The sequence below is a fragment of the Clarias gariepinus genome, chromosome 19, assembly GCF_024256425.1.
Source record: "Clarias gariepinus isolate MV-2021 ecotype Netherlands chromosome 19, CGAR_prim_01v2, whole genome shotgun sequence".
NCBI lineage: Eukaryota > Metazoa > Chordata > Actinopteri > Siluriformes > Clariidae > Clarias > Clarias gariepinus.
In genome coordinates this window covers 948,696-963,026 of record NC_071118.1, presented here as the reverse complement: position 1 = coordinate 963,026, position 14,331 = coordinate 948,696, and the positions used below count along the sequence as shown (strand labels likewise).

General features: G+C 40.3%; 1 protein-coding gene across 4 annotated transcripts in view; it reads left to right on the top strand.

The window, feature by feature from the left end:
- The window catches only part of LOC128507656 (actin-binding LIM protein 3-like), a 74,661-nt gene that overhangs the window by 55,934 nt on the left and 4,396 nt on the right, over window positions 1–14,331 (top strand). Inside the window, exons 10-19 of one of the 4 annotated variants that reach the window (XM_053478712.1) lie at window positions 1,148–1,303; window positions 1,924–1,953; window positions 3,930–4,059; window positions 4,688–4,777; window positions 6,625–6,675; window positions 8,162–8,257; window positions 9,247–9,311; window positions 9,424–9,577; window positions 12,960–12,989; window positions 14,244–14,302. In XM_053478712.1, coding sequence (XP_053334687.1) covers window positions 1,148–1,303; window positions 1,924–1,953; window positions 3,930–4,059; window positions 4,688–4,777; window positions 6,625–6,675; window positions 8,162–8,257; window positions 9,247–9,311; window positions 9,424–9,577; window positions 12,960–12,989; window positions 14,244–14,302 — 861 coding nt within the window. Of the gene's footprint in view, window positions 1–1,147; window positions 1,304–1,923; window positions 1,954–3,929; window positions 4,060–4,687; window positions 4,778–6,624; window positions 6,676–8,143; window positions 8,258–9,246; window positions 9,312–9,423; window positions 9,578–12,959; window positions 12,990–14,243; window positions 14,303–14,331 lie in introns of all 4 variants that reach the window. The other 3 variants (XM_053478709.1, XM_053478710.1, XM_053478711.1) reach the window with 3 other exon arrangements.

The window sequence follows — 14,331 nt, the reverse complement described above, 5'->3', positions numbered from 1 at the left end:
AGTAATGGTGGAACAGCGCTGGCATCATTTGTTTGGACGAGAGAAGGAGAGATTGTTGTGGATCATTTTCTTTAGAAGATTTTTTTAACCGGATTCTCTTTGACTGGACATATTCTCCGGACTTCTCACCCTCCGTCATCGGCCTCTCGGACTTCATTAACCCCGGTGAGACCGAACCATACTCGGTATACTCGGATAACACACATACAATAAACACGGACTTCGGACATTTTCCACTCACTCGCACACATACCGTTTATTATATATAGTTTGTAAATATTGTTTATATCTTTGTTTGGTTGTTGTGCACCTTTTTCGTTTACTTTATTTAGTTTTGTATAATACACGTTTGCTTTATCTACTTGTTTGTGTTTGTCCTTTTTGCTCACCGGCCTTTTAACGCAACACCGACACAAAGATAAAAGACCTCTCGATTTTTGTAGCCACAGTTGATATAAAATTAGCTGGTCATTACGCGGTAAAACCGACGTCATCTTTTCTATGTATTGACGCGTCTCCAGAGCCGTCGCTCAGTTATGGTCATGGGCGTTTCGTTTTTCGGCACACGCTGTAGCGGTAGACCAATCATAAATCATCGCTCCATCTGACCAATCACAGAAGTGAGGGCTCACGGAAAGGAGGGGTTTAGACAGACTGAATCTTCAAACTGCTTCACCCGAGTCGTTTACGAATCATTTAGATATGGGGTAAAATTAAATCTATTTTTAGAGAAAACTGAAGTGTTTTTTGACCTTGCATACATGTAAACCTGACTCACTAAGCAATATTATCAACCTTTAAAATGGCATAATTGGGGCACTTTAAGTAATAAACTCATTGAAAACTGCTAAAGTGATGATAATGTGTGTGTGTGTGGGGGGGGGGGGGGTAAAATAGAATAAAAAAATTAACGAAATGTATAAAAATCATATTTAAATATATTTTTTCATATCACACACTGAAGTTTGAATGTGACTGAGCATTTGTGTACAGTATGTGTGTGTGTGTGTGTATGTTCAGTGGTATTTTCCGTCAGATGCCTGCTGTGATGCCATTTCCAATCTCCATCTGGATCTGTGTGTGTGTGTGTGTGTGTTTATCTCATGTGTTCCTGTCTCCTCTGTTCTGTCCTGTGTGTGTTCTTTAGGCCCGAGTGGAGAATGAGATCCTCAGTTACAGGGCTCTGTCCTCATTACCTAAGCTTAGCGCTGTATACCGCGAGCCACGACCCGATCTCATTCCGTACGAGGCGTATCACAGATACCTCTCTGATGACAGGCTAGAGCGTTACCGCTACGGGGAGGTACTGAGACGCTAGGCTTAGTGCTAATGCTATCAGTACTTGCATCACCCTTATCGTCCTCTTTAGTGCATCCTGATGAACTGATATCGGAATGGCGAGAGAATGGGTTTGGCCTCCTGCTTTGGCTTGCGTGAGCAGAAGGATGGAATTGGCTGCATGGGTTTTCTGAATGATTCTCTGGTATGACTGGAATATCACTGATTATCCTGTTTCACTGGAACCAATCATCGTTCGTACCTGTAGTGTGTATCTTTTACTTTTTAAACGTAAATTGTAAGATACACTCATACGATCCCCAGTGAAGGCTACACACTACACTAAACCATGATGCCTCCATGACAGCAGTGAGGTACAGTACTGCATGGTGCCCTTATTTTCTCACATTGTGAACATTTTCAGTTAAATACTGTATATCCAAGATGCCACGGTGGTGTTCGTGCAAACGCTCACGTTTCACCTGGATCACGCTTTTCAGCTTCTTTTTTTTTTCCCTTTAGTCCACCTCGCATCTTCTGGCATGGACCTGAAAAGGATTGAGTAATGGAGTGTGAAATGAATTTGTGCTTGCTTGACTTCTTTTTGATTTTCTTCTTTTCTTTCCTCCTCTGCAATGACCGCAGTCTCTCGGAACGCTCTCGGTGTACTCTCAGGTACTGAAGCTCTGTGGTCAGAATTTACAAAAATATCCAGGCGAAAACACATCATGGAAATAATGGATGCTTTTTTTTTTTTCACGTGCCATTTTATTTCATTTGAGTTTGAGTCTTTGTTTTATTTTGCTGTATACAGAACATTCTATTGTTTAAAAAAATCATGTTTCATAATGTTTAGAGTTTCCTGAAGCTGAAAATGTGCTTTGGTTGCCCTTGTGCTGGTACAGAGCTCCTCTGAGGACAAAAACTCAAAAACTAAATTATGAGTGGAAAATTATAGTTCTGTTCTTTACAATAACTTGAATAAATAAGCATTTACATTTACAGCATTCCGCAAAAACCCTTATCTAGTGTGACTTTTGAAAAACATTTTTTCAGGCATGGTACTCTATATGTAACATTTCAGGGTTCATCAATCTGTAACGATGTCATCTTTGCCACTTTTGTTTGTCAATATAACCCGCGGTTGCCAGATTAGGTCAAACTGACAGAATCCCGCTTAGGCAGTTCTAAAATCCTGCATACAATAAAAACAAGCATGAAGTGGACCCGCTGTATAAAAAGGTTTATATGGTATGAAAAGAAAACATAAGTCAAGGTGTATTTAAAGGATTTAAAAAAAAATTGCGCTTATGACAACTATGAACTGGGAAGGATGAAGGCTCACACGCACGCATTTACATGTAGAGATTTGTAGTCAGCAGATAAATTATTATCTTTTTAAACCATATTGTAACATGCTACAAAGAAAGCGCTATTCACCCTCTTCAATATACCACAACCTTGCTGATGCCCATGAAGGGTGAGCATATGCCCCTCCCACCCAGAGGACACGCCTATTTTTGCTCTCTTAGACCCCCAGCTACAGAAGGGCGTGCCATCACCTGGATTTAAACCTGTGATTTAAATTTCAGTGTAACTTCATATTTAATAATAGTTCAATCAGCCGTGCTGATATTCAGTACAACAGCACGACCTCAAGTGTGATATTGCAGATCCACAAAAACTATTTATTATAACCAAATTATGATTTGTTTCTTTATTTGACCAGTTATTTTACTCCGCCCACACATATCCTTCTGGGGCGGAGCTAACGACGTTATATTTCCACTCATTCCACTTTAGAATATCAGCTCCGTTAACTTTCTGGTTCCGGGGTTAAGTCCTAAATGGAAAGCTAGTACACTATGTAGGGTGTACAATCCCTTGTTCCACACACCAAGTAGTGCCCTTGATCAGGGGTTAGAGAGGGATTTGGGATTCAGCCTTGTGTTAGAAGCTAGTTAGCTTTGTAGCTAAGCGTTAGCCGTGAACAGAACGACACGGACGGTTCAGAGGCGATTCAGAACGGTTTAGAAGTGATAAGTGCAGAGACGGCGTGTTGTTTAAGACGACATAACGTTATCAGATGTGTGTTCTTACTGAAAGGTTGTGAATGTGGGTTTTGTCAGGCAGCTGCTAACTGTGTTAGACGTTATTAGTCTTCTGTCTGTACAGAAGTGAGCGATGCGGGTTAAACATCACAGTGCTGTTACTGTCTATTATCACCACTCATGGAACGCATCTGTTGCATTCCATTTTAAAATCTATTGTTTTAATTAAATGATAAAAATATGTCTATTATTTATATTTGCATGTAAACTTCTTTAGTGTCTGTATTCTAACAAAAGCAGGCGTTCTTTCAAAAACTAAAAGTAGTTCAAATATATAAACGTATATCTGAAATAGCGCTTAAACTTTGGCCACGACTTAATGGACTAATCGTGTCAACATATTAAATTCATTCGCACTAAATAGTGTCCACACTTCCTTTTATTGTAAAGTGGAGATATCACGGAGTAGATCTGTATGTTCAATTTATTATTCCTTACCTACAGTAAATCTAATGGCGATGATGTTAAGTTACGGTAGTAAGAACTGATGTACTGTAGTTTGTGACGTGATGAAGTGATCCTGTGCTCCATATTTGACAGGATATCTACGACAGCTTGGACCTCAGACATCGGCGTTCCTCCAGCCCGGGCTACATCGACTCGCCGACGTACAGCCGCCAGGGAACGTCTCCCGCTACGCCACGCTCCCCGCAGCTCTACTACCGCTACGGTCAGTCCTCATCCACCGTCCTGCCGCAGGGTCGTGTACAAGGTCGTTTAGATTTGGATTGTAGTCCGGCTAACTGGAGATTTATTTAAACAACAATGCAGACACAAGACGCCTGAAACAACTAAAAGTAGAAGCAGTTTCGAATGTTGTTGCATGAACGTACTGCTTGTTTAAACACTGTGTGATTTTCAGCCCAACATCATAAAATAATTCTTTGATCAGAAACGATTAATTAAAATCTGACAAAACAGCAACAACAAAGTATTAAACAGTACCCAACAGACAAAAACCTTCTTATTTCCTCACTCTCACTTCTAGGAGTTGTGACGAGTTTAAGCTGATTTTTAGATCACGCTGATTGATGACGTAAGCAGAACAAAATTGTTCTCTTTAATTAAAAGTCTACGGTCAGAGTTGCTTTAATTGTGGCGTGTAGAACGCACACTATCACACAGTCTGTTAAAGAACTCAAAGATCTTCTAAACGTCTGCTGAAATCACATAGTGTTTAAAAATAAATAAATAAATAAATAAAAACGGCCCATGTTTGGGATCATGGGAAATACGGGTCGTGTCTGTCCAGACTGCACTCATGCTCTGCTCTCTGATTGGTCTTGGGCTGACTGCAGGCACCGATAGCGGCAGGAGTTCTCCGTGTTACAGTCAGCTCGACGCCAGATCCAACATGTACCAAGCACCCAAGCATTTCCATCTGCCAGGTAGGCTGCTGCTGCTGCTGCTCCTGCTGCTTCACCTCATTCTCACTGATCATTCGTCTCTACTCCTCTAACAGCCTTGGAAAGTCTGAAAATGATCCCAAGTCTGATAGTCACACACCTTAAAACTCTTCTATCCTCCTGCACACACCTCATTCTCTCCTTTCCATCAGCCGCTCCACGTTGGTCCCCTATGAAATAACCCGGGGCAATCAACAGCAGCAGTGAGTGTAATTAATATCCGTGTCGGGGGTATTTAAGAGAACCTTGCTACTGCGATATTAAATATTTAAAACCATAAATCAAAATGTCTTGCTTTCCATCAACTGCAAGCTTTCCAGTATCGATGTGTGTGTGTGTGTGTGTGTGTCTGTTTTTGTGTGTGTGTGTGTTTTATGCATCTTTGAGACACTTCCAGATAGCAAAGAATATGATGGAAGACGTCTCGCTGCTGTTCAGCTTCACTCTCAGATGACTTTCTAAGCAGCCAAACGTTCACGTCTGATTATTTTCATATTCTATTTGGAAATCATTTTTTTAGACAAATAACCAATATTAGGAAAGAGACAAAGTTTCAAGTTCAGTATTATTCAATTTGCAAATGTATCTTTATGAAAATTAAGATCTCGGGGGAATAATAATGTTATGGTAATTTAATGATGGTGGAACGAAAGGCTTTTTGGTTCATTAAATAAAAGAAAAAAAAACAATAAAAACTGTGTGAGCTAAAGCAGGCGGTTTCATTTAAAGCCAAATAATTAATTAAATTTCTTGTGCAATCCTTTAAAGAATGAATACAAATGTAATGCATCAAAGTACAGATAGAATTAAAACTGAAACAGCATTTTTTTTTATGTGAAAGTTTCAATCAGAAACTTTCTCAGACAAGACGGTTTTATTTAAGTGATATCTTGATTCAGCAGGTCTGGCAGTAAACCGGACGAGTGTGATGTGTAGAATTTAACTCAGCTGCGCAAAAAATGTGGCTAATGACAGTTCATTCCTGATTTAGCAAAGGGGCAGTTACTTACCTAAGGGTCATTTTTACCTTTAGGCATTTGGGTGGCAGATTCTTTTAAGCACTTTTGCTTTTAAAGAATCTGCCAAATGCCTAAAGGTAAAAAAGTGCTTTAAAGTTTCTGTCATTGGATAGATCCTCACCCTGGGTTACTAGGTTACTCACTATGTACCGTCAGTCACACATTGTTAGGAAGAGTGTTTTTATTTCTATTCTTTTTTTTTTTTAGGAGGGGGGGGGGTAAACCCACGATCATTTCAGGTTTTTATAATGTGTTAAACAGTTCTTTAACCCGATTCCAGTCATGTTTGTCTTGGTGGTGTATTTTTGTTCTTATATCGGGATGATGAAGGAACATGGTTAAAACGTCAATAAAAGCCTCAACTGTTTTCACCTGCACATGGAAAAGAATTTACGGTTTTAAAAACGATCGCTGTAATAAAGCGTCAGACCATTTTCAAGGCTCAGGAAGTTCCACGTTCTTCAACAGCTTGCCTTCTTGGAACTTTTTCAATGTCATGGCCGACCAATGAAAGAAGAGATTTGTCCCTGTGTTTTTCTGAGACTGACTCTGGCGTGACTCTTCTCTGCACTGCGTCCCAGGGACACTTCAGCAGAATAAATTCCAGCTATTAATCTGCAGCAGAACTGAATGCGTGCTCTAGAATGTGAGGAATTAGAGCTCTCCAGTAATTTTCTCGTTAAACTTGAGAACTTCGGGTCGGGCGGTGATCGGGGATATGACAAGAATGTCCTTCTTTATGTCCTTCTTTATGTCCTCCCTTTCTACCTCACTGCTTTTTCTTCTTCTTCACTTTCTGTTTCTCTTCAGCTACTGGGGAGACCAACATCTACAGGAAGCCTCCCATCTATAAGAGCCATGGTATTTATTCAGAACCAGACAATCCTGCGCTAGTTTAGTGCTAATGTATAAATCACAGTTTTCAAACTAAATAGTATTTTTTGTCATTTGAAACAAGGTCACTGTGTACTGTGTGTGTGTGTGTGTGTGTGTGTGTGTGTGTGTATTCGTAGTATAAACCCTTTTATTTCCTCTGATCTTGTTTCTTTCCTTCACTCCCTCTCCTGCTGTTCTGTCCCTTTGGTGAATCGTCCTCGCTGTAAGTACCGATCCTCATTCCATTAAGTCTCCTCCATCATTCCATTTATTAAAAACATCTATTATGTTACGTTCATTATAGTTTATTTAATTACGATTTATTCAATTTGATGAAGTTATATTGATGCATCGATGTGAAGGTGGAGATTTGAATGCATTTATTTTAAGATGGAATCTTTATAAAAAAAAATATAATAATTAGAATAATTCATGCTTTTAATGTACAGTTTTATGAATGCACAATTCTTCATTTCAGTTCATTAAAATGTGCAGTCATGGTTGGAATGAAAAAAAAATCAATCAATAATTCAAATGTAAAAATCCACTAAATCAAGAATAATTCTACATAATTGTACTTTTATATTTATATTTGTATTTATTTATCATTTAAATTCGACAGTCAATCCGGGACTTGTGATGACATTTCTGGTGAATAAAGGCATGAAACTGGTGATTCACATTTATAAAGACTTCAAACACTTCCTGGACTTCTTAGCCTCAGTAAAGTCCTGTACAGTCCTGACGCGCTCCAAGTCATTTCCACAAGTTTGGAAAAGACATTAAAGGAGTTCCTGGAAGGCCAGCGTTTCAGATGTGAAGCTTTTAGTCTTCTTTCTAAACTCTCTACCTTGATGGTGTCCAAGCTCTAGTGAAACACTGGGATAAGTGCATTAGTGTATCAGGGGATTATATAGAGACATAAAGGAGTTTTTACTTTTAGAACTGTGTCCTGTTATTCTGTACATTCAGAAGTCCTGTTTTGACTCGAACATCTCTATACTTAATGTACAGTATCTAATTAGAATAAGCAAATAGAATAAAAAAATGAATGCATTTATTAATTTATTTTGCAATCAATCTTAATCAAATTAAAGGAGTTCCCGTCTCTGAGTGATTGTTCGGTGATTACGCTCAACCCGAAACATCAGATTAGACGCCTTTACCGCGTCTAGAAGCTCGTGATGACAGACTGAGCAGCAGTGGTCGGTCTAGAACGTTCTACTGATTAATGGAACAGACTTTAAAGACTCTAAAGTTTCTCATTCGGCTGTAATTACCCACAATCCTCAGCTCCCGAGTCTACACTCTCCACATGTTCATGTGTTCAGTCTCCATATCTCTCTCTGTATTCCTGAACCTCACACTCGGCCTCGCTCTCAGACATTTCCATCATTTCTATGGGAACACCTTCTGAGATTACCCATCAGCCATTTCTCTTATAATTCCCCAGATGATGACGATTACGTAGCTGCGAAGACTAAAACAAGCGAAGAGATCGTGTCTTCCCCCTTCTCATCTCCTGACCACTACCAGCACTACTACCCCTACACCGGATCACCCAAAGGTACGCCCACTGAGCTGGGACATCTTTCCATGTTTCTCGCTTGTGTTTCTTAAATTACAGTCAGGTCCATAAGTATTTGGACAGTAAGGCAATTTTTCCGCCTGTGTACACCATCAAGGAAAGTTTTGTGTGATGCTGTGACAAATGTATGTAATGTAAGTGTGTGAAACGTAAAGATATAATTGAAAGAGTGAGTTCTGACCAAAGTACAGACAAAACCTTTTTTTTTATTTATACAGATTAAAAAAAATCTGAATCCTTAATGTAAATAGAAAGGGAAATTTTTATACCAGTGGTCTCTCACGTGGGTGTGTGAAATTAAGAGAGGGAAAACTTTTTCAGGTTCTACTAAAATTCCTAATACAGTGGAACCTTGGATAGTGAGTAACGCGATTTGCGAGTGTGCACCCCCCCACACACACACACACATATACACAGACCCCTCTTACTTTTGCCTATACAGTTACACAATCGAGTGTCATTAGAGAGATTTCTTGTTTATTTTTCCAATAAAACAGTGTTTCCGCGCACAAACACAAACACATCTGTCAGGATTTATTTTTTCCTTTTTCCAAGGCAAAGTTCAAATTAATTGTTTTATTTTTACTTTATATTTTGTGTTAATTATTTTTATGTATTTATTTTTTTTTTAGGCTGTGGAACACATAATTTAAGTTTCCATTACTTCTTATGAAAAAATACGATTTGGTTCACAAGTGTTTTGGAATACGAGCCCGCTTTCTTAACGAATTATGCTCGTAATCCGAGGTTCCACTGTAATCACTTTACTTTGCCTGTTAGCAAGCTAGACTGAGCCCGCCTGAAAAGCCTGAAAAGGTCCATTAGACCCCATGGACGTACAGATCTCATGATTTAAACACTTTCAGTTTGAAAAGACTTTTAAACATTTTACATTTTAAGACTGATAGAGGAATTAATGATATTTATCCTTCTTGTTTTTATCTTTCTCTCATCTCTCTCTCTCTCAGTTCCTCGAGCTCGCAGGTTTTCCTCCGGAGGAGAAGAAGACGGCTGGAACCAGAGCATTAACAGAGTACATATAGGACACACAGCATGATTTTCTCACTTCATTGCTCGCTCACTTGCCCTGCTGATGTGATCTGTCTCGACACGGCTCAGGGATTCTCTCTCACGTTCCCTTCCAGATCCAGGCCGGAATCGGGAGGATGATCCTGAAGGAAGAGATGAAGGCGCGGTCTGGTTCCTATGACAACGACCCTTGGGCCAGTGCACGCAACTCTCGCAGCGGGAGCAAAGAAACCCTGTCCGGTCTGGGCTACAACAACACTGTTAACGGCTGTAAGGACCAGCTCGCCACACACAAACACACACACACAACACACACACTTAGATGAGTAGACAGGAAGTGCTCTGGATGTTTGTTCAGTGATGATGATGGTTTAGAGAATAGGATTTAGTGATGTTCACATTAAACCTTTGATGCACTTTAGTTTAGGTCTCTTCTCTTCTAAAACCCCTTTAGATTTTAAATGTAAACACAGTGTCTTTAATCATCAGTTAACAAATTAATCCCAACAGGAAGTCTGTAGATAAATGTACATTTTATACACTGGTTCGTTCGTGTCCTGCGTGGATGCAGATTATTTAAGGAGAGCACTGCGGCACAGCGACTATCAGCGTCTAACATTCGTCTGTCTCCTGTAATGTACGCGTTTCTCTACAGGACATGACCGAGAACCAAAGCATGAGTAGGTGAAATGAAAGTAGAGCTGTGCGTGTGTGTGTGCGTGTGTGTGTTAAATAATGAGGATGTCTGGCAGCTTGACTGCATCCTACTGTGACTGGATTAGTCAGAGAGAGAGAGAAGGGAATCAGGGAATCCCTCCTTTGTATCTCAATCTTATCACAAGCGCAACACACACACACACCCCACCCAACACCCCCCCTCCCCACCCAAACCTGTGACGATGACGCCCACACCGACACGTCCGTCATGTCCGATGTTGTTCTTGTGGCTCTTTCGGAAAGCGCTACAGCTCTTCCTGCTGTCTGTTCGACTGTCTGACTGTCTCTCTTTACGTGTAATATTTTCATTTCTGAGATTTTATGTGATTTTATTCAAAACTAATAGAAGCTCCAGACTGTCTGATTTGGGAGAAACTAAAAAAAAAACTCATTTCTTAGAGCAAATCTTACAGTATAATCACAGTAGGCAGCTGAGTCTGTGTATTATTCGTTATTTATCATGGAACCATTTTCTAATTTAACGTCTATAGTGTTAATCCTGTACAGGATCCCAAAGGGCCTGGGAGGGGGGGGATGGGGGGTTTACGGGCAATTTGGAATCAACAATTAGCCAATTAACCAATCTGCATTTGGACTGTGGGAGGAAACCAGAGTACCCAGAGGAAACCCACGATGAACGAATGATACACAGATTCAGGTGTTAAACCCATTAAACCCAGAGCTCTAGCAAGAACTGAACACGCGACAGAAGCTCCTCACAATAGCCATTTTACATTCCGGTGCTATAAAACTGCTAAAATGACGCGAGAACAACTTTGGTAAGACGTTCAGTCATGTCCGTGATGTTAAAACGCTGTAGTTATGTTTTCGCTGCTAGGTGATAAAGGCAGTTGTTTTTGGTTTGTCTGAGAGTAGCGCTGTGTCTCAAAAGCGAGTGTGTGAATGCTTGCAGGATTTATTGATGTCGGGGTTATCACTGTAACCAGAAGCAGCAGGTGAATTGATAAGATTTAGGAATCAATCCAAACAGGCTCAAGGTCACAGCAAGGGTAAAAAAAAATTCTTCAATGGCAAATAATTCTTTATGTTTGTCATACACAGTATGATTCAGTAACTCAAGGCCCAATTATTATTTATAATATAATATAATTTTTTATTTTTTATTTATTTTTTTTGCAGTTCATTGTTGGGGAAATTTCTGTTAAAGCAAGTTTAAGTGTAGGATGTGTCTCTCCTTCGGTGATACATTGATCCAAACATACACTAGGTTTATCTTTAAGGTCCCATATTTAACTGATGCCAGAGTGGCATGTGTGTGTTAATGCTCCAGCAGAAATACCCTTTAAATAATGCATCTTATCATACCTTAATCTCTCTCTCTCTGTTTCACTCCTTCTTCAAACACTTAATGTCTATCTTAATGAGCGACTGCGGAGCCACGCCCCACGGAGAACAACACAACTGTGCAACGAGCCGGGGGAGGGGCTCTTCTTATATGAGGTCACATATGAGGACATTCCTCATTAGATGAGGAAAACTGATTGCCTTTGTTAAATAGAAAAGGACATAAGGCAGGGAATTTTGAGACGAGGGATTGGAATCACCGTTTACCAACTGATTTCGAATATTATCACAATACCCAGGTGCTGATTTAATTTGTATTGTAATATTGTAAGTATCATGATTTTATTTTTACTTCCTGATTGGATATTAATATTGTTTTTCAGATTTTGTTACAAATTGAAATAATCTTAGCAGATAATTAACTTGTACTACTAGCATAGGATGCTGCGCTGTGTGACCAGTCTGTAGCACGCCACCTGCAGGATTATAGAGGACGTGCGAGATTTCGCCAGCTCAAATGCAAACAAAGATGAAAAAATATTTTAAACAAAAATGTAATTAGGAATCAGTGACTGTGATTGAGAAACATCTGAATGTGTAAAAAACAAATTTGATTTGAGAGGTGCGCTTTAAAGGGATTTCAGGTTTAGAGGAATAAAGAAACGAGGATTGTTTTTAATGCAATTCACAGAAATGATTTTTCCTTATGTCACTGAAGCTTTAGGTATAATGACATAAAATCTACATTAATATTGGCATATTTTCAGAAACTGTGCACAAATACAAGGACTCAAAGCGCTCAGATAAACAACAACTCATTACTATGCTGAATGTTCGACGATGAAAGTTTAGACTGAGTGATGATGGTGTCGCGTTGCTCTAAACTCGATGTGCTGTAACTCATTAAATCAGGATTTTAGCACGGATCGAATTTGTGTTTATCCATCAGTGTAGCCCTTGACCCTTTATTTATGAGCGCCCCAGCCTTAATGTGATAGACAGCAGTGACGAGTGAAGATTATTAACACACACCCACACACACACACACACATCGTGCTGACCTTACGCTTTGGCGGTGATTAAACGCTCAATGTCAGGATAGAGAAGCGTAATCTCGAGTGCTGGTGAGCGTTCATCACTCCTCCACCTGCCATGAGCTTTTTCCCTGCTCTGTTCATCACACTGCTGAAACAAAGTACACTGTTTTATTAAGTGTTGTGATTTAATTGTATGTAAATGTGCTGTCACAGTCAAGCAATGAGTAAGATGTTCTTCATTTTCGGCTCCTGTCTGGATGTCTGATGAATAAAGCTGAGATTGGGCTCGAATTCCTTAAGACCGACGGGAAAATAAACACCACTGATTTTTGACCTCTGAACGATACACAAGGTCAAACTACGACAGTAAGCCCCGCCCCCATCAGAGTATGGCCTGTGCTTTTTTATTTCCCCTCTGATTTCGTTCCCATCCTCTATTATTCATGAGAGGCAGAATGAAAGCGCCCACATTAACACCCATCACTCTGTCTGTGAGAGAGAATAGAGAGCGATTATAAACTCTCTCTCTCTCTCTCTCTCTCTCCTCTCTCTCTTCTCTCTCTCTCTCTCTCTCTTCTCATCTGTCTATCCAGCTCCCAGATCGCCGTACAGCGCAGACACTGGTGAGTCATTTACAGAGCTCATGTCTTCTCAACTTTCTCTTATCGTCTTCTCTGTGCTAACCTCGGATGATTCTGTACATCTCCGCAAATATGGGCCTCGATAAAGAACCAGCTGGGCTTTGAAAAGTGATTGAAATGTTTTGTATTATACTGTATGCAAGATATGTTTTACTGCTTTTGTTAATTTTTGTTAATTATTTAACAATATTTTATAGAAAGATAGATAGTACAGCTTTCTGACAGTTTATTACAACTCTATTAGAGTAAGCGTGCACAGAGCGCCCTCTGGTGTTGGCGCAGCACCTTTACATTGGCCCTGTCCTTTACTGTGTATACGATACACTGATCAGCCATAACATTAAAACCACCTGCCTTATATTGTCCAGCTCTCTTGTGCTCCACTAGACCTCTGAGGGTGTGTGTGTGTGTGTGTGTGGCACCAAGATGTTTCCAGCAGATTTAGAGCAGAGGTCATGCAAGTTGTGAAATGGAGCCGCCTTGTTGTTGTTTCTTTCTACAGTACGCTCAGATAGAGATCTGGAGAGTTTGGAGGACAAGACAACACCATAAACTCTTGTTCCTCAAACCGTTCCTGAGCAGTGTGTGCAGTGTGTCAGGACACATTACCCTGCTGAAAGAGGTCACTGATATCAGGCCTCTGATACGTGAACTTGGTCAGTAAGAGTATTTAGGTAGGTGGTGCGGGTCAAAGTATCCTCCACATGCAAGGTTTCCCAGCAGAACATCACCCAGAGCGTCACACTGCCTCCACCTCTGGCTCGCCTTCTTCCCATAGTGTATCCTGGTGCCATCACCCCCCCCCCCAGGTAATAGACGCACACCCCTAGGCATCTACGGGATGCAAAAGAAATCATGATTAATCAGAACAGGCCACCTTCTTCCTTTGCTCCGTTGTCCAGCTCTGATGCACACGTGCTTATAGTACATTTTGTCTAGCAATTACAATCTGGACCTTCTTAAAGTCCCTCAGATCCTTACACTTGCCCATTGTTCCTGCTTCCAACACACCGACTTCGAGACTGTTCCTCAGACACTAACACTTGCTCTCGAACCGACTCCAGCAGACGCCACTGTAACTAAATAATCAATGTTATTCACTTCACCTGTCAGTGGGTTTAATGTTATGGCTGATTGATACATAACACCATTACGTGTTTAACATCAGCTTATTTTGCAGTTATTTCAGCTGAGCTGTGTGTGTGTGTGTGTGTGTGTGTGTGTGGTTTCTGACAGATCCATTCATCTCGAAATCAGCTTCGTTACCAGGCTATGGAAGAAACAGTATTAACAGAGTAAGTGGAATTTCTGTGGAATGGAATCA